Source organism: Theropithecus gelada, chromosome 10 (genome assembly GCF_003255815.1).
Source record: "Theropithecus gelada isolate Dixy chromosome 10, Tgel_1.0, whole genome shotgun sequence".
Taxonomy (NCBI): Eukaryota; Metazoa; Chordata; class Mammalia; order Primates; family Cercopithecidae; genus Theropithecus; species Theropithecus gelada.
In genome coordinates, this window is record NC_037678.1 from 30,329,542 (window position 1) to 30,353,244 (window position 23,703).

The 23,703-nt window shown below is 43.7% G+C and overlaps 1 protein-coding gene and 1 pseudogene across 2 annotated transcripts in view; both read left to right on the forward strand.

The window, feature by feature from the left end:
* Positions 1 to 23,703, forward strand: part of LOC112633026 (cat eye syndrome critical region protein 2) — a 200,270-nt gene that overhangs the window by 148,392 nt on the left and 28,175 nt on the right. For both annotated transcript variants that reach the window (XM_025399376.1, XM_025399377.1), the window contains 2 exons: positions 5,958 to 6,041; positions 19,091 to 19,244. In XM_025399376.1, coding sequence (XP_025255161.1) covers positions 5,958 to 6,041; positions 19,091 to 19,244 — 238 coding nt within the window. The remainder of the gene's footprint in view (positions 1 to 5,957; positions 6,042 to 19,090; positions 19,245 to 23,703) is intronic.
* Positions 9,746 to 11,576, forward strand: LOC112633129 (annotated as a pseudogene).

Sequence of the window (23,703 nt, forward strand, 5' to 3'; positions counted from 1 at the left end):
TCTCACTTTGTCACCTAGGCTGGAGTGCAGTGGTGCAATCATAGCTCACTGCAGCCTCGACTTCCCAGGCTCATGTGATCCTCTCATCTCAGCCTCCCAAGTAGCTGGGGAAACAGGCTCGTGCCTCCACACCCAGCTAATTATTTTTTATTTTTCGTAGAGACAAGGTCTTGCTCTCTGCCTAGGCTTGTCTCAAACTCCTGGCCTCAGTCCGTCCTCCTGTCTTGGCTTCCCAACGTGCTGGGATTACAGGCATGAGCCACTGTGCCCAGCTTTTATTGTTTTAAGACAGGGTCTTGCTCTATGTCCCAAGCTGGAGTACAGTGGTGCAATCATAGCTCACTGTAGCCTCAACCTCCCAGGCCGAAGTGATCCTCTCGAGTAGCTGGAACTGCAGGCACACGCCACCACGCCTGGCTAATCTTTTAATTTTATCTATACATAGGGTTTCCCTATGTTGCCTGGGCTGGTCTTGAACTCCTGGGCTGTGATCCCAACGTGCTGGGATTACAGGTGTGAGCCACCACACCTGGCCCCCCTCTACTTCCTTACCCATTTGAATACTACTCTCTCAAAAGCCTTACTTAAATGTCACTGTGTCCATGAACTGTCCTTGTTTCCCCCAGCCTTTAGGACTTCTGTCACTTAACAGGTTTCTTTATGCTTATTTTTATCTTTGTGAGTTCAAGCTTCTTCAGCTCAGGGACTGTGTCTTATTCATCTTTTTAACACCCACAATACCTAATGTCATTTCTTGTTTTTTTGGGGTTTTTTTTTTGTTTGTTTTTTGCGACAGAGACTCACTCTGTCACTCACGCTGGAGTGCAGTGACACAGTCTTGGCTCACCGCAGCTTCCACCTCCTGGGTTCAAGCAATTCTCATGCCTCAGCCTCCCAAGTAGCTGGGACTATAGGCGTGTGCCACCATGCCCGGCTAATGTTTCTATATTTAGTAGAGACGCGGTTTCTCCATGTTGGCCAGGCTGGTCTTGACTCCTGGCCTCAAGTGATCCACCCACCTTGGCCTTCCAAGTGCTGTGATTACAGGCGTGAGCCACCGCGTTTAGCCTGTCTTGCCTTTTCTATGATAAGGTTGGTTGATAATTATTCAGTTTGTTGATTTCATATCAATAATAATATTTCTGATTATTAATACATGTTAATAGAGGACCAGAAATATTTGACCACTGGCCAGTGAAATACGAAGAGAAAGTATTTATAAATCATCACTGCAGTACCTACAGGGAGGAAAACATGTCAAATGTATTATTTAATTTATCGTGGATCTGGTGGTGTGTTTAACCCTTAAGCAGGTTGATGCTTTAGGGAAAGTCCTAGAAATTACCTTTCTCTAATAACGGGAACTTACAAACAGTGCTTCAAGACTTCCGCGGTCCTGGGTGATCCAGAAAACCTCCATGTCACCGTCAGTATACTTAAGTTCATGTACGATAATTGCATTCCGTTTTCGTGATCGGCAATTCACTGCAACAATTTTTCTAGGAATGAAAATATAGAATCTAATTTTCTTAAAGTAACAATGATGTAAAGAGATACTTTTATGACTTTACGTGACCTTGCATATGACTTTACTGATATCATCAGTCATGGCACATTAAATTATCTACAAATATACCCAATCACCTTAAGCCTTCTTTTATAATTTCTGGTTTTTTACTGCAATATTCAGCCTAACGTTTTGGGGGATACAAGAATTAAGGGGAAAAAAAACTTAAAGCATAAAAATGATTATTTTGATTAAAAATTTCAAACATTGATTCTTTTCAAAAGAAGAAAAATTAAAATAAGGTAACCCTTAAATAGTGTAATCTTTAAATACAATTTTCAAGAACCATGGAATTGCAAACCAGAAAGAAATAATGGATTTGATATTTTCAAAGAAATAGATAGTGCTTTTAAGTTCGAAAACATCAATGAAGTCCTATTAACCAGAAGAATAATTTTAAGAAAAATCTAAATTGGGAAGTAGAAAATCTTAGCAGACCAGTAATTAGGGAAGAAGTGTTTTCATAGAAGGATTGATTGTTTCACAGGTAAAGTTTTCTAAACCTTCAAGGAAAAGATAACTTGTAAACATTTCCAAAATGAAAGAAATAACTGGAAGCTACTCTGTTCGTTCTGATACAGATATCTTTGAACACCAGACCTGATAAAATTAAACATACTCTCCTCATTCCATAGTACGTACAATAATGCCCCAAGTAACCACGTTTTGGTCAATGACAAACCACATATACCACCGTGGTCCCATAAGATTATAATTAAGCTGAAAATTTCCCATCATCATAGACATTATAACATTGTAGCACAATTCCATTTCTTTTTATAAATTGAGTGCAGCCTAAGTGCATTGTGTTTACAAGGTTTACAGTAGTGTACTGTAATGTCCTGACCTTCACGTTTACGCCACTCAGTCATGAACTCAGCAGAGCAACTGCCAGTCCTGCAAGCTCCATTCATGATAAGTTGCCCTGTCTCGGTGTGCCAGTTCTTAAATCTTTTACACTGTATTTTTACCGTACCTTTTCTATTTACGTATGTTTAGATACACAAATATTTTACCATTGTGTGTCTGGGATTGTATGTAGTAGGCTACACCACCGAGGAGCAATAGGCTGTATATCCTGTAGTCTGGGCGTGTAGTAGGCTGTGCCTTCTAGAGTTGTGTGTAGTAGACTACACCATCTGGAGCAATACGCTACACCCCATAACCTAGGTGTGTAGCACACTACACCATCTAGGGTTGTAGTAGGCTATACCATCTAGGACCAACTGTATCCCGTAGCCTAGGTGTGTAGTAGGCTATGCCATCTAGTCCCTGAATTCTATATTGTTGAAAACTTAACAAAATCACCTAAGAATGTGGTTTCTCAAAATGTATCCTCATTGTTAAGTATAACACATGACTGTGTGTCAGATTGTTAATACTGACAAGTAGAAGCTATCTTGTTACCAAAAGAGTAATGTTTGAGACTGTCTTACTGGTAATACTGTTTTGGAGTCTTACCTGGTGTAACACAATAAAGAATAGTAAGATGCGACATTTAAAAATGTTGACCTGGGGCCAGGGGCGTGGTGGCTCATGCTTGTAATCGCAGCACTTTGGGAGGCGAAGGCGGGCAGGTCACCTGAGGTCTAGAGTTCAAGACCAGCCTGGGCAACATGGCAAAACCCCATCTCTACTAAAAATACAAAAATTAGCCAGGCATGGTGGCGGGTGCCTGTAATTCCAGCCACTCAGGAAGCTGAGACAGGAGAATCGCTTGAACTCAGGAGGTTGCAATGACACGAGATCACACCACTGCACTCCAGCCTGGGCGACAGTGAGACTCCATCTCAAAAAAAAAAAAGAAAGGAAAAGAAAATACAATGTGTAAATGGAGGCTCAATAAATGAGGCAGTGGAAGAGAGGGGTCAACGTAGTATGTGGAAGAGACAGAAGCTTTTCTTTCAAACCTACTTGAATTATGCCACTCCCCTGTCCTGTCCCTTGGATAAATTTCTTGATAACTTTGTATTTCAACTTCTTTCTTTTGTTTTCCTTTTTTTTTTTAAAAAACAGAGACGGGGTCCTACTCTGTTATCCAGGCTGGAGTGCAGTAGCGTGATTATAGCTCATTGTAACCTAGAATTCCTGGGCTCAAACGATCCTCCTCCCTTAGCCTCCTGAGCACCTGGGACTCCAGGCACCCACCACCACGCCTGGTTAATTTTTTTATTTTTTGTTGAAGTGGGGTCCATTTCAGTTTTCTTATTAGTAAAATGAAATGCTATCACTTGACAGAAGTTTCTGTGGGAATTAAACAAAGAACCCATGTCAATGTACAGAGCATTGTATTTGGCAATCAAAATGCACTACTCGGTCCTCTCCCGTTGTTTATGGTAATGGGTAATTGATGAGAAACCTTGATTGAAAACTAAACCCACATTTTATAGCAAAATAAAGGCAATAAGAGTGTCAGTAGATTTGATACATCTTTGAGGAGGTATTATATGATCGTCCTCTAAACTTTGAAATAATAATCAGAAGGTAAGTCCTACTGCAATGACCATATAAAAGTTTACTTGAACCTTTTTTTTTTTTTTTTTTTTTTAAATAAAAGGGGATGTAGATACTGGTAGAGCTTGTTGCTCATGTTACAGAATATACAGCTTTATAAACTTTAATTTCTCAACAAATAAATTGACTCAGGGTATAGATGGTTTACAGAAGGCGATGGGAAAGTACGTAGGGAAATGTTCAGCTTCTGTATCCAGAATGGCGTTTTTCTCATTCGTAGCTTCTATCTCATATGGCAGGGTTGAAGTGAAGGTGGCATTGGCATTTTTGCTACTCTCATGGTAAACTGGCATAATCCCTTTGGAAGACAGTTCCCTGATAAGTTTTTCTTGTATTTAAAGCTGAAGAGATCTTGTTAGAGTCTTGAGGCTTATAAAATAATGGCCATCTCAGTGCTTTGGGAGTCCAAGATGGTACGATTGTCTGAGGCCAGTAGTTTGAGGCTGCAGTGAGTTATGATTGCCCCACTGCACTCCATCCTCTGAAACACAACAAGAACCTTTAAGGGGAAAAAAAAAAAAAAGAGCTTATAGGCATATTTCAGGAAACTGCTGGGGTAGGTTTTTTGGGACAGGTACTTAAAGAAGGTCACAACTGCGTTTGATAATTGGGCTTGCATTTGCATTGGGCACTAGTCATTCTCTTTCTTTCTTTCTTTCTTTTTTTTTTCTTTTGAGATGGAGTCTCGCTCCGTTGCCCAGGCTGGAATGCAGTGGTATGATCTTGGCTCACTGCAACCTCCGCCTCCCAGGTTCAAGCAATTCTCCTGTCTCAGCCTCCTGAGTACCTGGGACTACAGGCACGTGCCACCACGGCCTGGCTAATTTTTTTTTTTTGTATTTTTAGTAAAGATGGGGTTTCACCATGTTGGTCAGGATGGTCTCAATCTCCTGACTTCATGATCCGCCCCGCTCAGCCTCCCAAAGTGCTGGGATTACAGGCGTGAGCCACCCCACCCAGCCCAAAGAAGGAAAAGCTTTCTAAAGTTGCTGACTCATTAAATGTACCCCCATGGCTTTGCGGTATGTTTAAGTTGTATCAACCACCCCTTCTTGTCATTTTCCATCCTATAATTCCTTACTTAATGGATTAAGTGGTACCAGAAGTACCCCTGGAGAATGCAGATTTTTGATGCAGAAGCCACAGAAGTTATATTATCCGTAAGGGAAGGCCTTTGCTTGTCACCTTTTAATAGTAGGTTACAGTTGGTGATGCCCTGGGGCTCATTCCTCACAAATTGCAAAACTTACATATGCTAATAAACCTTGGCCTTCAAAAGTAGTAACTTAGATACAAGGAGTTCTCTGTCCTCTTTCTTTGAAATTTCCTACAAGGACTGCTTTCCAGCCTGGTGCGTTTGCTTGGAACTCACCGCATTCTGCTCGCTGAGCCCTTTTCCCCAACCCTGCTCTCTCCCTGGCTTCCCCTCCTGGGCAACTGCTCTCACTTCTCACTGCTGCCACTGTGCTGCCTTTGCCCAGCGGCCCACCTCCTCCTGCTCCTGATGCCCCCTCCCAGAGCTGCCCCTTCTGCTGAAGGCGATAAAGCATGGCTTTCCCTTTGTAATTTGGGAAGATAGGTTTTTTTTTGACTGTTTAAACTGTTAAAGGAGTTTTTTTTGCCAGTGATGCCTATTATAAAAGACACTTGGTTGTCTCCAAGTTTTTTTTAAATTTTTTTCAAGAGAATAAACTGGCTTATGTCCCTACACAGCTGAGCGGTGGTTCTCCCTGATTGTCCTAAGGAAGGCTTTGGCCCTAACCTGCATGCCTCCTGGGCCACTTTTTTACTGGCAGCAGCAGGAGCAGCATCAGTGTCAGTAGTTGAGAACACCCTAATCTATCGTTTCCTTTCTCTTCTTCACTTCTAACTATAGGGAAAACGTCCACAGCGCACAAAGGCAGAGTTGCATCCTAGGTGGATGTCTGACCACCTGTCCATCAAACCCATCAAGCAAGAGGTGAGTGTGTGAGAGAGTAGCGAGGAGGAGCTTTCCTGATGAAAGAGACAGATCCTTTTCATGTACTTCCATTCTTGCCTTTTTATTTTCCTTCATTTTTTTCCCTAAACCCCAAATGTTTGTTTAGCATTCTTATGCTTAGGATGCATTTCTAGAAAGAGAAAGAATTAGAAGACATGAGGCTACACTCTGGTTCTGACAATCTCCTAGGGTAGTAGGCATGTCCACATTTAATGAGAATACATACTGCAACAGGTACATGTATAGGAGCAGTTCACAAATGCAAAGATGGGAGGATTTAGAGCTGGGCAATGAAAGGAGAATTTGAGTAGGCAGAGCCATACTCGACCTGAATCCTGAGATGGCTGGGATTGACGGAGGGGGAGCAAAGACGGTGGGAGAGGTGGGGCAGAAGGCATCCCACACTACAGGAGTAGTAGAAACAAAAGCACAGAGACAGGAAATTATATAATGTGGTCAAAAAACAGTATATATTAGAGCCAGATACGGTAGCTCATGCCTGTAATCCAAGCATTTTAAGAGGCCAAGGCAGGTGGATTGCTTGTACTCACGAGTTCAAGACCAGCCTGGCCAACATAGTGAAACCCCATCTCTACTAAAAATACAAAAATTAACTGGACGTGGTGGCGCGCACCTGTAATCCCAGCTACTCGGGAGGCTGAGGCAGGAGAATTGCCTGAACCCGGGAGGCGGAGGATGCAGTGAGCTGCGATCACACCACTGCACTCCAGCCTGGGCAACAGAGTGAAACTCGAAAAAAAAAAAAAAAAGTGAGAGTCTGTGGCAAGTTTGTTGTTTTGTTTCTAATTGGAGACATAGCATGGACCTGAAAAGTGTCCAGGAGCGAGAGCATGGATCTGGCTGATCTGTGGTGAAATGAGATTCTTAGATATCAAGGCCTTGCTGTGGAGTGTAGGTGATCATATTTCTTCTAAGACACGAAGCAAAAGAGGACATAAATGGGAGGGCAGGGAAATGTTTAGGTCACATGAGAGAAAGGGCACCATGTGGGAGTTTGAGGTACAATATTAGGTGAAGAAAGAATGTTTGGTGCAACCACTAATTACTAATAAAGGAGTTGTCCAAGCAGCATTCTGGAGCTGACTGTGTTTTGGCATTTTCGTCTTGTGATGTAGCTCAGGATCCTGAAGCAGGAGATTTACTTGAGACTAGGAGTTTGAGACCAGCCTGGGCAACATAGCAAGACCCCACCTCTGAAAAAAAAAAGTAGTTAAATTACTTCATCCACATCACACTTTAGGAAGGGTCAGCACTTTTTAACTGTTTGTCTCCTTTGGGCACTCTTTCGTCGAATATTTAAACAGTTCAGTGATCCTAGACAGTTTTGAGTTAAGGGACAGTAGTTTTACTCTGGACCATGTCTTTGAATTGTTACGTTACGGAGCCTTCCTTTTTCCTTTCAGTAACATTTTCATGGCTCTTAAATTTAAGTGATGACACGATGATCTATTGCTGAGATCTTGTCAGTAACTAAACACACTCTACCTTGAGCCCTGAAAAGGGAAAGCTAATTTATAAATTTGTATTTGCTTCAGTGTATTTTGATTTCACCTCTGCCATTTTTTTTTTCTTTTTTTTTTCTTGAGACAGAGTCCCGCTTTGTTGCCCGGGCCAGAGTGCAGTGGCATGATCTCGGCTCACTGCAAGCTCCGCCTCCCGGGTTCACGCCATTCTCCTGCCTCAGCCTCCCGAGTAGCTGGGACTACAGGCGCCCGCCACCACGCCCGGCTATTTTTTTGTATTTTTAGTAGAGATGGGGTTTCACCGTGTTAGCCAGGATGGTCTCGATCTCCTGACCTTGTGATCCGCCTGCCTCAGCCTCCCAAAGTGCTGGGATTACAGGCATGAGCCACCGCGCCCGGCCAACCTCTGTCTCTTTTTAACTCAGAGATGTGCCTTGCCCAATGTTTAATTACCTGGGGGTTGGCACTTCTATTAATGACTGACCTCCCTTCTCCAGTATCCTCTTCCTCCTAGTAGTCACTAATTTCGGAACGGCCTTTGGTCCCTGGTATGCAGCCACGTTCTCAAATGGTTTTCTAGCCTGGCCTTGTTGGGATCTCTCTGCTGTCTTTTATTACCTTGACAGTTAACACCTCCTTGAAAGCTCCCATTTCTGTTGACCGTTCACTGCCCTGAGCATTCCTGGACCATAACTTCCTCTTCAGATTGCATAGCTGGCTGAATAGACTGCAAGGCCCTTTTTATTTGCTCCCAGCGAAACTTCAGCATGAAACACTAAAATTTCTTCTTTTATTCTTGGCAGTGTTTGAGCTTTCTTTTATTCTGCTCTTGAGTTTGAACAAAAAGAAACCACACTATTACAGAGACTGTAAAATACCTGTTGTGGTCCCCGGTATCTTGGAGAAACCCTTAATGGTGACATGACTTTTTGAGCACGGAGGCAGGGTTTCTGGCCTATATTGGTCACTCAGCAGTCCAAACTTATGACTGCCTGAAAAAAGACTTTTAGTTGTGACTTCTGGGGAAAATACCAGTGAGGGGAGACCGTCTCACTGAACTCTAGGATTCGGGATGCAGTGGTTACTTTTGTCCAGAGACTTTGGTTATTGCTGTTGCTAGGGAGCCGTGTGTTGGGTGGCAGTCTCACATGTGCTGCTGACAGGAGCAAGGGTGCTAGCAAGTCTGATACCTGCCCTCAGAGAGGGAAGCGTGTAAGGGCACAGCATACTGGGCATTGCTAAAACCAGGGGTTCTGGTGAATTGTCCTTTACTGGATTTTAAAGTGGTGTTTCTCATTAGCTTCTCATTAAAAACCCCCTTGATTCTAGCAGGCCTCTTATTTGTAAAGCATTCATACACCAGCTCCTATCCCATTTGCAACTGACCTCACCTTTTAAAGAAAAAAATTACAGCATAAGACAGTATCACATTTTTTTAACTGTGCAGTGCCGAGACCAGCTGGGTCGGGGAGACCCTAGCCCAGCGGTGCTAGAGGAATTAAAGGCACACACACAGAAATATAGAGGTGTGACGTGGGAAATCAGGGGTCTCACAGCCTTCAGAGCTGAGAGCCCCGAACAGAGATTTACCCACGCATTTATTAACAGCAAGCCAGTCATTAGCATTGTTTCTATAGATATTAAATTAACTAAAAGTATCCCTTTTGGGAAACAAAGGGATGGGCCGAATTGAAGGAATAGGTATGCAGCAGGAGCATGTCCTTAAGGCACAGATCACTCGTGCTATTGTTGGTGGTTTAAGAAGCCTTTAAGCAGTTTTCCGCCCTGGGTGGGCCAGGTGTTCCTTGCCCTCATTCCAGTAAACCCACAACCTTCCAGCATGGGCGTCATGGCCATCAGGAACATGTCACAGTGCTGTAGAGATTTTGTTTATGGTCAGTTTTGGGGCCAGTTTATGGCCAGATTCTGGGGGGCATGTTCCCAACAGTGCAGGTTGACTTTTGCTTGGTCGGTTGTCATTCATTTGGTTGTACTGGTTCTTTAATAGTTAAAACGCTACCAAAAGTGAGTCCTGTTTTTTAGTGGTGTTTCATCAAGACTTGCTTTACCTTGCATCGACCTAGGGCTGAAAATTAGCACGGGAATTTTTTTTTTTTTTTTTTGGTCTCAGATGTGTGTAATGTCATTGAGGTAAAATTGTAATTGTTGAGAATTCACATCAGATGGGAAATTGCTAAAATGGTAACCCATGCTGCAAGAAAAAAGGCCCAGAGAAATGTGAGACAGGATCCAACTAAAGCAGGAGGCGTTTGCAAGTGCAGGGCCGTGCTGGAGGAGGGGCAGATTCTGGAGAAAGCAGTCTGAGACAGGTGGAGCAATAACTAGACGGACAGATGGCATTGGCAAGGGCAGGAGCCACAGCTGGGCGTGGCCGGTGCAGGCTCCCACCTGCTGACCGTGTCTATAGAAAATGTGAAGACTACATGTCGAAAACTGTAAAAGACCTGGTAATCCCACAACTCAGGAATCATTACTATTTACATTTTTATGTATTTGCTTCAGGCTTTTCCTCTATGCATTTATTACAAAACGGATCATATTGAGCATTATTCTGTGACCCATGTGCTCCTTTTTTTGAGATACTTTGTAATCAGTTTATTAAGGAGACATTCATACATTTCAAGAATTGTTTAAATTCTGATATCCAGATTTAAGCATGTGAACATGTGATGAGATTTTAAAACATACAATAAAAGCTATTCATAATTTGCTATACTACCAACCTTAAATTACAGTTACTTTGGGGCGTAAGTCAAATGGTCTAAACTGTGAGCCTGTTGGACATACCTAAGGAATACCTTCCTGTATTACATGTGTACGTGACTTCTTTGTGTAAAGGTCTTTTCACTTGAATTTCTATGTTACCTGGCTCTGGAAGTCACTACTCAGGAGCTTATGGTCCAAAGAGAAGGAGAGGGACAGATAACCAGGATTGGTCAAAATATAGATACATATATGGACATACATACAGCAAATTCAATCTGTGTGCATGGAGTGCCAAGGCCACGGGGAATCATCAATCCTAAAGATAGATGTAAAAGCTGCAATGGAAGGAAGATAGTTGCAGAGAAGAAGATTCTAGAAGTCCCTATTGACAAAGGCATGAAAGATGGCCAGAAGATAACATTCTGTGGTGAAGGATACCAAGAACCAGAACTGGAGCCAGGAAACATGATCACTCGGGTAGAACAGAACGACCATGGTGTTTTTACTCGACAGGGAGAAGACCTTTTCCTGTGTACAGACATACAGCTGGCTGAAACACTGTGTGACTCGCAGATGCTAACATCTGCTTTCGAAGACTGAACCATGGTCATGACCTCTCATCCAGGTCAGAATGTCAAGCACGGGGATATCAAGTGTGCGCTAAATGAAAGAATGTCAATTTACTACACACCGTATGCAAAGGGTCACCTAATCACGGAATTTATGTAAATGCTCCTCAGAGTGGCTCTCTCTCCTGATAAACTCTCTTTGCTGGAAAAACTTCTACCCGGTAGGAAGGAAGTAGAAGAGACTGATGGGATGATCAAAAAGAACTGGTGGGCTGGCCGGGTGCAGTGGCTCACGCCTGTAATCCCAGCACTTTGGGAGGCCGAGACGGGCGGATCACGAGGTTAGGAGATCGAGACCATCCTGGCTAACACGGTGAACCTCCGTCTCTACTAAAAAATACAAAAATTAGCCAGGCGTGGTGGCTAGTGCCTGTAGTCCCAGCTACACGGGAGGGCGTGGTGGCAGGCGCCTGTAGTCCCAGCTACACGGGAGGCTGAGGCAGAAGAACGGCGTGAACCCGGGAGGCGGAGCTTGCAGTGAGTGGAGATCGCGCCACTGCACTCCAGCCTGGGCGACAGAGCGAGACTCTGCCTCAAAAAAAAGAAAATTGGTGAGCTTTGAGGCAGATCAGCAAAGATGGCAGCATTACAACGGAGAAGCATATGAGTGCAGTGAACACCGTCTCCCAGAAGACGCGGTCAGCGTTAAAGCCCTTAACTGGGCCAGTGAGTAACACTCACTGCTGGTATTTTATCTGCAACAGTGACTGAGTGAAGACCTGTAACTATAATATGCTCGCTGCTTCCTGTTGTTTTAAATATTCAGCTAGAGAAGTGTTTTAAAGGTAAATGAAGAACAAAGGTGGTGATAAAAGCTCTGACATTGCCCTGTATGTATGATGACTTCGGTGTGCAAGACAAAATTGAATACCTGTAAAAACTAAGAAGCTCTCCTAGCATTTTAAGGCCAAGTCTTGTAACTGATTTCAGCTGTGTATGTGGAAAAGTTTAGGCTGAAAAGCAATGCTAGGTATACCTACTGGCTTCAGTGTATGAACCTTCACTGTTAACCTACGAAATTAAAACTGTATTTAACCGGCTATTAGAAAAAAGGCCAAACTAAATTTGTAGAGAAGTGTTGGTCTATATAGTTATTTGTATTAACTGGGATTCATTGTGATGCCTCTGCATTTATTGTATGGCTTCAAGTGTTACTCGAAGATGGCATAATATATAACTTAACGTGTGGTATCAGTGATAGAAATCATACCTGTATTCGTCCGTTCTCACACTGCTATAAAGAGCTGCCTGAGACGGATTTATGAAGAAAAGAGGTTTAATTGACTCACAGTTCCACAGGCTTTATAGAAAGGATGACTGGGGAGCCTCAGGAAACTTACAATCGTGGCAGAAGGCGAGGGGAAAGGAAGCACATCTTAGCACAGCGGAGCAGGAGAGACGGAGACAGAAAGCGCGAGTGTGCGTGTGTGACGGGGGATGGGCCACACGCTTTAATAAAAACAACTAGATCTTGGCCGGGCGTGGTGGCTCACGCCTGTAATCCCAGCACTTTGGGAGATCAAGACGGGTGGATCACGAGGTGAGGAGTTCAAGACCAGCCTGGCCAAGATGGTGAAACCTCAGCTCTACTAAAAATACAAAAATTAACCAGGCATGGTGGCGGGCGCCTGTAATCTCAGCTACTCGAGAGGCAGAGGTTGCAGTGAGCCGAGATCGCGCCACTACACTCCAGCCTAGGCGACAGAGCGAGACTCTGTCTCAAAACAAAAAAGCAAAAAGCAGCCAGATCAGCTGCGCACAGTGACTCACGCCTGTAATCCCAGCACTTTGGGAGGCCAAGGCGGGCGGTTCACCTGAGGTCAGGAGTTCAAGACCAGCCTGACCAACATAGCGAAACCCCGTCTCTATGAAAAATACAAAATTAGCTAGGCATGGTGGCAGGTGCCTGTAATCCCAGCTACTGGGGAGGCTGAGGCAGGGGAATAGCTTGAACCCGGGAGGTGGAGGTTGCAGTGAGCTGAGATGGCACCATTGCCTCAGCCTCCTGAGTAGCTGGGACTACAGGGGCCGCCACCACGCCTGGCTAATTTTTTGTATTGTTAGTAGAGACGGGGTTTCACCATGTTAGCCAGGATGATCTGGATCTCCTGACCTCGTGAACCGCCCGTCTCGGCCTCCCGAAGTGCTGGGATTACAGGCGTGAGCCACCGTGCCCGGCCGCTCGTGTGCTTTATATACTGTTTGTGAGTTTTGTGTTCGTGTTCCATTTGTTTGAGGGGAGCACTATTAACTGATTGTAAGATATTACATATTAATAATAATAAGTCATACTCATTACATAAAAGAATTCCATATTCGTAAGATTTAGGTTATTGGCTTTTGACTTTTTTCTCTTTCTCTCCCTCCACTGACTTAACACACTTCCTGTGGTTATTTAGATTATCAACCCTTTTTCTTTTTTTTGAGACGAAATCTCACTCTGTTACCAGGCTGGATGGAGTGCAATGGCGCAATCTCGGTTCACTGCAACCTCCACCTCCCAGGTTCAAGTGATTCTCCTGCCTCAGCCTCTCAAGTAGCTGCGACTACAGGCGCGTACCACCATGCCCAGCTACTTTTTCTATTTTTAGTAGAGACAGAGTTTCGCCATGTTTGCCAGGATGGTCTCAATCTCTTGACCTCGTGATCCGCCCACCTTGGCCTCCCAAAGTGCTGAGATTACAGGTGTGAGCCACTGTGCCCGGCCAGATTATCAAGTCTTGAGTGATCAGCATTACAATTTCATAAGTAATTGGCTTGCATTTGCTCAGCCCTTATTAAAATGCTGGATCCTACTTAATGTACCCTCTACTGATGAAAGAAGAATATTTCACAGGTTTACACCTACTGTCTTTGTTGCAGGGGAGAGTGGCCAGAATACACATATGTAATTCTGTAAATAAATTTCATGTTTGATATATATATACCTGTTTCCCTCTCATTTTGGGGTCTGACATGTAGAAAGCATCACAGTTCTCTTTTAATGAAATCTTCCCTTTGACAAGGCTCAGTTTTCTTTTTTTATTATTTTAAGTAGAATTTATTCTTTAAGTTCTAGGGTACATGTGCAGAACGTGCAGGTTTGTTACATAGGTATACGTACGTGTGCCATGTTGGTTTGCTGCACCCATCAACTCGTCATTTACATTAGGTATTTTCTCCTAATGCTAACCCTCTCCCAGTCTCCCAACCCCCAACAGGCCCTGGTGTGTGATGTTCCCCACCCTGTGTCCCAGTGTTCTCATTGTTCAGTTCCCACCTATGAGTGAGGACATGCAGTGTTCGTTTTCTGTCATGTGATAGTTTGCTGAGAATGATGGTTTCCAGATTCATTCATGTCCCTGCAAAGGACATGAACTGATCCTTTTTTATGGCTGCATAGTATTCCATGATGTATATGTGCCACATTTTCTTATTCTAGTCGATCGTTGATGGACATCTGGGTTTGTTCCAAGTCTTTGCTATTGTGAATAGCGCCACAGTAAACATACGTATGTGTGTGTCTTTATAGCAGCATGATTTATAATCCTTTGGGTATATACCCAGTAATGGGATGGCTGGGTCAAATGGTATTTCTAGTTCTAGATCCTTGAGGAATCGCCACATGGTTTTCCACAATGGTTGAACTAGTTTACAATCCCACCAACAGTGTAAAAGTGTTCCTATCTCCCCACATCCTCTCCAGCACCTGTTGTTTCCTGACTTTTTAATGATCACCATTCTAACTGGTGTGAGATGGTATCTCATTGTTTTGATTTGCATTTCTCTGATGACCAGTGATGATGAGCATTTTTTCATGTGTCTGTTGGCTGCATAGATGTCGTCTTTTGAGAAGTGTCTGTTCATATCCTTCGTCCACTTTTTGATGGGGTTGTTTTTTCTTTTTTGTTTTTTCTTTTTTGTTTTTTTTTTTTTTTTTTGAGACGGAGTCTCGCTGTGTCCCAGGCTAGAGTGCAGTGGCACGATCTCGGCTCACTGCAAGCTCCGCCTCCTGGGTTTACGCCATTCTCCTGCCTCAGCCTCCGAGTATCCGGGACTACAGGCACCCGCCTAGTTTTTTGTATTTTTAGTAGAGACGGGGTTTCACCGTGTTAGCCAGGATGGTCTCGATCTCCTGACCTCGTGATCCACCCGCCTCGGCCTCCCAAAGTGCTGGGACTACAGGCTTGAGCCACCGCGCCCGGCCTGTTTTTTTCTTGTAAATTTGTTTGAGTTCTTTGTAGATTGTGGATATTAGCCCTTTGTCAGATGGGTAGATTGCAGAAATGCTCTCCCATTCTGTAGATTGCCTGTTCACTCTGATGGCAGTTTCTTCTGCCGTGCAGAAGCTCTTTAGTGTAATTAGATCCCATTTGTCTATTTTGGCTTTGTTGCCATTGCTTTTGGTGTTTTAGTCATGATGTCCTTGCCCATGCCTATGTCCTGAATGGTATTGCCTAGGTTTTCTTCTAGGGTTTTTATGGTTTTAGGTCTAACATTTAAGTCTTTAATCCATCTTGAATTAATTTTTGTATAAGGTGTAAGGAAGGGATCCAGTTTCAGCTTTCTATATATGGCAACCAGTTTTCCCAACACCATTTATTAAATAGGGAATCTTTTCCCCGTTACTGGTTTTTGTCAGGTTTGTCAAAGATCCGATGGTTGTAGATGTGTGGTGTTATTTCTGAGGCCTGTGTTCTGTTCCATTGGTCTGTATCTGTTTTGGTTTCAGCACCATGCTGTTTTGGTTACTGTAGTGACAAGGCTTAGTTTTCATATCTCCTGTCTTTCCCCTGCCTATGTTGGTCAACTGATACCTTACAGTGTTTTTTTGGCATCGGTATACATCTGAAAAGAGCAAAGGCAAATAGTTTTGTTTTACTTTGTTTTGTTAACTGCAGTTTCATCATATCTCAGCTGGCTAAAGATGTTGCTGGAACAATTAAGAACCCGGGGAGTGGGGTGGAAGTGAGAGTAGGGATTATGGCAAAATTTAGGGAAGGTGCTTGACAGACATTTATTCAGGAAGCAGTGGCCAGAGTTGCAGTCTTCAGGACAGTCGTCCTTGCCAAGTGTCCGTAGCATCCCCTTTTCTTTTTTTTTTTTTTTTTTTGAGACGGAGTCTCGCTCTGTCGCCCAGGCTGGAGTGCAGTGGCCGGATCTCAGCTCACTGCAAGCTCCGCCTCCCGGGTTCACGCCATTCTCCTGCCTCAGCCTCCTGAGTAGCTGGGACTACAGGCGCCCGCCACCTTGCCCGGCTAGTTTTTTTGTATTTGTTTTAGTAGAGACGGGGTTTCACCGGGTTAGCCAGGATGGTCTCGATCTCCTGACCTTGTGATCCGCCCATCTCGGCCTCCCGAAGTGCTGGGATTACAGGCTTGAGCCACTGCACCTGGCCAGCATCCCCTTTTCAGAATCAACATCCACCGTATTGAAACTGGCCTGTTGTGGTTATAGGATAAAGATGTTACGGGTTTTATTTAATAAGACACCTTATGGGTACAGTGTTATGTATGTAGTTAATGTTTTATTTTCATCCCTCCTGTTCATTCCAGATTTTTACCTGTAAACTCTTCTAAAGTCAGGCTCATAGATTTTTGAATGATAAAAATGACATTGAGAAGTCTATTAACTGGGCCACGGGCCGTGGCTCACGCCTGTAATCCCAGCACTTTGGGAGGCTGAGGTGGGCGGATCACCTGAGGTCAGGAGTTCTAGTCCAGCCTGGTCCACATGGTGAAACCCTGTCTCTACTAAAAATAGAAAAATTAGCCAGGCGTGGTGGTACACACCTGTAATCTCAGCTACTCTGGAGGCTGAGGCAGGAGAATCACTTGAACCCGGGAGCCCGTGGCTGCAGTAAGCCAAGATCATGCCATTGCACTCCAGCCTTGGTGACAAAGCAAGACTCCGTCTCAAGAAAAAAAAAAAAGCCTACTATCTATGCAAGATCACCTCTAAATTTGGAGTCAAATGAGAATGTTTTGTTTCGTTTTGTGTTTTTGAGATAGGGTCTATCCCCCAGGTTGGAGTGTAGTGGCACAGTCACAGCTCACTGCAGCCTGAAACTCCTGGGCCCAAGAGATCCTCCCGCCTCAGCCATCCATGTAGATGGGACTACAGGTGTACACTACCACACCTGGCTAATTTATTTATTTATTAATTATCTGTTGTTGTTTTTTTTTCTGTAGAGATGGGGTGATGGGGTTTCACTTTGTTGCCCAAGCTGGTCTTGAACTCCTGAGCGCAAGCAATCCTCCTGCATTGGCCTCCCATAGTGTTGGGAGTACAGATGTGAGCCACCAACCACACCCAGCCTAAACTGGTTTTAAAAACCATAAAAATGTGAACTCCACAGGGAGCAAGGGCGGAAAAAAGCACCATAAAGAAAATAATATAAAATTTTAATCAAAGGCATTTTCAGTGCCCTCACATTGGGCATTGAAATGGTAAGACATAAATGACTATCTTGAATGGTGATTTACATAAGTGACTATCAGCATTCATCTTTTTTCCTCCACATTAAAGCCACTAGTTCAACTTCCACAGTATAAAGCTTTTGCTGGTTGCAGTGGCTTGCACCTGGAATCCCTGCTACTCAGGAGGCTAAGATGGGAGGATCGCTTGAGACCAGGAGTTCCAGACCAACCTGGGAAACATAGCGAGTTCCCATCTTTTTAAAAAAAAAGAAAAGTAAAACTCTTGAAAATGTATCTGATACAGATCTTTAGGTCTTCTCCCTACTAAAAAGATCTGTTAAAGAAAGCTTTACCTTTTCATTACGTTTCACTCAAAATGGGATAATTAGTATTTTTTCTTTAAGAGTAATGTGAATTCTCCTTCGGTTGACACCCGGTTCATTTTTCTGTCTCTCTGCAACTTACACATACAGTCTATTGCAGGCATCAGTTACTACCTCTTCAAAAATAATTTTTAAAAAGGAAAATGTTTTAGCTTTCACATTAACACAAAAGATGAGGAAAGAAATTGAAAACAGGGCTGGGCGCGGTGGGTCACACCTGTAATCCCAGCACTTTGGGAGGCCGAGGTAGGCAGATCACCTGAGGTCGGGAGTTCGAGACCAGCCTGACCAACATGGCGAAACCCCATCTCTACTGAAAATACAAAAATTAGCTGGGCGTCGTGGCAGGTACCTGTAACTCCAGTTACTCGGGAGGCTGAAGCGAGAGAATTGCTTGAACTGGGATGCAGAGGTTGTAGTGAACCAAGATCATACCATTGCACTCCACTCTCACAGAGTGAGACTCCATCTCCAAAAAAAAAAAAAAGGAACTGTGTTTTGTTGAATGACTGTCTTTCATCCTAGTATACTTTTTAAAACTTTCCTTTATTGGCCGGATGCGGTGGCTCACGCCTGTAATCCCAGCACTTTGGGAGGCTGAGGCAGGTGGATCATGAGGTCAGGAGATTGAGACCAACCTGGCTAACATGGTGAAACCCCATCTCAAGTGAAAATACGAAAAGTTAGCCTGGCGCGATGGCAGGCGCCTGTAGTCCCAGCTACTTAGGAGGCTGAGGCAGGAGAATGGCGTGAACCTGGGAGGCAGAGCTTGCAGTGAGCCGAGATCGTGCCACTGAACTGCCCCAGTTTCTCTTCTCTCCAGTAAATTATCCATGAGATTGTCTCCTAAATACTACAAACTATATAAATTGTTGGACACAAAACTTTTGCCCTGTTTTGAATCTCCCTTATGTTTTAACATTTATATATATCTAAACATGTATTCTCCAGATATAAAATCAACTTTTCATGATATAAAGTACCTAGCTAATATTATTTGTTGAAAATATTGAATTCGCCGGGCGCGGTGGCTCAAGCCTGTAATCCCAGCACTTTGGGAGGCCGAGATGGGCAGATAACGAGGTCAGGAGATCGAGACCATCCTGGCTAACACGGTGAAACCCCGTCTCTACTAAAAAATACAAAAAACTAGCCGGGCGAAGTGGCAGGTGCCTGTAGTCCCAGCTACTCGGGAGGCTGAGGCAGGAGAATGGCGTGAACCCGAGAGGAGGAGCTTGCAGTGAGCTGAGATCCGGCCACTGCACTCCAGCCTGGGCGACAGAGCGAGACTCCGTCTCAAAAAAAAAAAAAAAAAAGAAAGAAAATATTGAATTCAATGAACTGAGAGCAAAGAGCTTATCTTGCATGATTGTGTACTGACAGGATGTGCTCATTGGCTCCTCACAGGAGACTCCTGTGCTGACCAGAATAGAAAAACAAAAGCGCAAAGAGGAGGAAGAAGAGCGTCAGATTCTTCTAGCAGTGCAGAAGAAGGAGCAGGAGCAGATGCTGAAGGAAGAGAGGAAACGCGAGTTGGAGGAGAAGGTCAAGGCAGTGGAAGGTATGTGCAGTGACCGCATGGTCTGGAGAGGTGCGTGTCTGTGGACCAGCCATCCTGTAGCCAGAGCTAGCTCAAGCTAAGTCCTGCTATGCATCCGAGTTGTTTCCGGCACTTTCTATTTAAATATCTTGTGCATTGTATTCCGACATGTTCATTGACCTGTATCCACCCCCACTGGCTTTACATTCCTTCTAAAGCACTAGTATTGGTCATTCTTAGTGTGTCTTTCAGAGTCTTGCTTATTTTTCTGATCTTGGGGTTCCACACGTGAAATAGAAAAAGAAAATTTAAGGTATTGATGAGAACTGATTTCACAGATATAATTTTGAACACAAATGAGGTATGTTTAAGAAAAGTCTCAGTTTTCTGTTTATTTTTAGATACGGCACTGTTCACCTCTAAAATGTTACCATTAATATTACTAGGACAAAGCTGTTTTCTCAGGTCCAGTTCTAGGTCTTGGGCTAGTTAGCCTTTTTTTCTGTTTAGAGTTTTGCAAACAAAGGATAATAACTGTTTTTAGATGTTTTCTTAGATAACAATTGTATTTATAAGCCCAACCTGATAAATCATGTGATAACAGATCATTTGGTATAATTCAAGATAGTCCAAGATTTACCTTTTAAATAAGTGTATTGAATATTTTTAATTTTTTAATAAAACAGCATAGCCTATGGATTTGGCTTTTTGAATACAGTGTTTTTGCAGGGCAAAATTTCAGCAAATTTTGGCTAAGAAAATTGAAAGATTCTGGGCTTATGTACTTATTAAGTAACAGAAAGTTACTTAACCTGTTATGTGCACCTCATTCCTACCAAGATCTTTTTTTTTTTTTTTTTTTTTTTTTTTGAGACAGAGTCTTGCTCTGTCACCCATGCTGGAGTGCAGTGGCGTGATTTCGGGTCACTGCAAGCTCTGCCTCCCAGGTTCACGCCATTCTCCTGCCTCAGCCTCCCGAGTAGGTGGGACTACAGACGCCTGCCACCACGCCCGGCTAATTATTTATATTTTTAGTTGAGACAGGGTTTCACCATGTTAGCCAAGATGAACTCAATCTCCTGACCTCTTGATCCCCCTGCCTCGGCCTCCCAAAGTGCTGGGATTACAGGTGTGAGCCATCGTGCACAGCCTTTTTTTTTTTTTTTTTTTTTTTGATACGTTGTCTCACTCTGTGGCCCACCTGGAGTGCAGTGGCACAGTCTTCACTTACTGCATCCTGTGCCTCAGCCTCCCGAGTAGCTCGGACTGTTGGACTATCGGTGCACCACCACACCCGGCTAATGTTTGTATTTTTAGTAGACACGGGGTTTTACCATGTTGGGCAGGCTGGTGTCAAACTCCTGACCTCAAATGATCTTGCTGCCTCGGCCTCCCAAAGTGCTTGGATTACAGGCGTGAGCCACTGTGCCTGACCACATTAAGGGTTTTAGAATGAATAAAGAAATAATGGGACAGGCGCAGTGACTCACACCTGTAATCCCAGCACTTCGGAAGGCCAAGGGGGGGCGGATCACCTGAAGTCGGAAGTTCAAAACCAACCTGACCAACATGGAGAAACCCCATCTCTACTAAAAATACAAAAAATTAGCCAGGCGTGGTGGTGCATGCCTGTAATGCCAGCTACTCAGGAGGCTGAGGCAGGAGAATCACTTGAACCTGGGAGGCAAAGGTTGCAGTGAGCCGAGATCATGCCATTGTACTCCAGCCTGGGCAACAAGAGTGAAACTCCGTCTTTAAAAAAAAAAAGAAAGAAAAAGAAAAGAAAGGGAGGGAAAAAGAAAAGAAAGGGAGGGAAAAAGAAAGAAAGGAAAGGAAAGGAAAGGAGAAAGGAGAGGAAAGGAGAGGAGAAAGGAGAGGAAAGGAGAGGAGAAAGGAGAGGAAAGGAGAGGGGAAAGGAGAGGAAAGGAGAGGGGAAAGGAGAGGAAAGGAGAGGAGGGGAGAGGAGAGGAGGGGAGAGGAGAGGAGGGGAGAGGAGAGGAGGGGAAAATTAGGAAACATATTTTGAATTCTGAAAATCATTGAACAATGTTTCTAAAAGGGAAGAGATAACTAGTACATTATAACTATTTGTTAGCTCTTTCCAACCAGAACTGCCCCTAGATCGTATCATCCACGTAACTTTTACACATGAAAAAATTATATATGAAAGGTGGGGATTTTTTGCATTTTCTTCATTGCATTTCCACTAAATAAAAAATGACAACAGGATCCAGGTATCATTTAATTTTTGTTTTGTTTTTTAGAGACAGGGTCTATGTTGTGCAAATTGGACTGGAACACCTGGGCTCAAGGTATCTTCCCACCTTATCCTCTTGAACAGCTGGGCCTGCAGGCATGTGCCATCACAGCTAGCCCCAAATATCATTTAAAAGCTTCCTCAACTNGGGGGAGGGAGAGGGAGAGGGAGAGGGAGAGGAGAGGAGAGATGATGGCTGGGCACGATGGCTCACGCCTATAATCCCAGCACTGTAGGAAGCTGAGGTGGCCAGATCACTTGAGGTCAGGAGTTCGAGACCAGACTGGCCAACATGGCCAAACGTGGTGGTGCATGCCTGTAATCCCAGCTACTCAGGAGGATGAGGTGGGAGAATTCCTTGAACCCCGAAGGTGGAGGTTGCAGTGAGCCGAGATCATGCTACTGCACTCTGGCCTGGGCGACAGAGCAAGACTCTGTCTCAATAAAAAAACAACCCTTAGTGCATATAATCTACAGGTTTAGCCTGTGTCACACTATGTAGTATATCTCACTTGTAAGATCTTCTATAATTGGCTGTTTCCAGTGTCACATTTAAATTCCTCAAGACATAATAACTGGCTTTGTTTATATTTTTTAGTGGAATTGTGTTTTTTATTTAATAGGGTCTTTACTGGGTACACCTGTCATTTTAATTTATATAGGCAGGTCAAAACTCATTTTTGTGGCTTAGTTTCTATATTGTAGGATTAATAATTCCTATATTGTAGTCGCATCTACAGTGGTCACAAATAAAATTAAATCCTAGGAATTAACCAAAGTGGTGAAAGAGCTCTATAATGAAAACTGTAAAACATGGATGAACGAAATTGAAAAGAACACCCAAAAACTGGAAAGCTTTCTACATTCATAGATTACAAGAATCAGTATTGTTAAAATGTCCATACTACTCAAAGTAATCCACAGATTCAATGCAATGTCTACCAAAATACCAATGACATTCTTCACAAAAATAGAAAGAAAAAAAAAATCCTTTAATTTATATGGGCCCACAAAAGACCCAGAATAGGCAAAGCTATCCTAAGCAAAAAGAACAAAACTGGAGGAATGACCTGACTTTGAATTATACTTCAGAGCTATGGTGACCAAAACAACATGGATCTGGCATAAAGACAAACACATAGACAAATGGAACAGAATAGAGAATCCAGAAACAAGTCCACACACCTACAGCAAACTCTTTTTCAACACAGGTGCTAAGAACACACACTGGGGAAAAGACAGTCTCTTCTACAAGTGGTGCTGGGGAAACTGGATATCCATAAGCACAAGAATGAAACTAGACCCCTGTCTCTTGCCATATACAGAAATAAAATCAAAGTGGATTAAAGAATTATATCTAAGGCCGGGCGTGGTGGCTTACGCCTGTAATCCCAGCACTTTGGGAAGGCGAGGCGGGTGGATTACAAGGTCAGGAGTTCAAGGCCAGCCTGGCCAAGATGTTGAAACCCTGTCTCTACTAAAAATACAAAAATTAGCCGAGTGCAGTGGCAGGCGCTGGTAATCTCAGCTACTCAGGAGGCTAAGGCAGGAAAATCGCTTCAACCCGGGCAGCAGAGGTTGCAGTGAGCTGAGATCGCATCACTGCACTCCAACCTGTGTGACAGAGTGAGACTCCATTTCCAAAAAAAAAGAAAGAAAGAAAGAAAAGAATTACATCTAAGACCTCAAATTATGAAACCTCCTACAAGAAGAAAACATTGGAGAAGCCCTCCAGGACACTGATTTCAATGAAGCATAGGCACCCAAAGCAAAAATGGACCAATGTGATCACATCAAGTTAAAAAGCTTCTGCATGGCAAAGAAAACAACCAGCAAAGTAAAGAGACAACCCACAGAATGGGAGAAAACATTTGCAAACTGCCCAATTGACAAAGGATTAATAACCAGAATATATAATGAGCTGAAACAACTCTTAGGAAAAAGTCTAATAATCAGATGGTAAAATGGGCAAAATAGGCCGGGCGTGGTGGCTCACGCCTGTAATCCCAGCACTTTGGGAGGCCGAGGTGGGCAGATCACAAGGTCAGGAGATTGAGACCATCCTGGCTATGGTGAAACCCCATCTCTATTAAAAAAAAAAAAAAAATACAAAAAATTAGCCGGGTGTGGTGGCGGGTGCCTGTAGTCCCAGCTACTCGGGAGGCTGAGGCAGGAGAATGGCGTGAACCCAGGAGGTGGAGCTTGCAATGAGCGGATATCGCA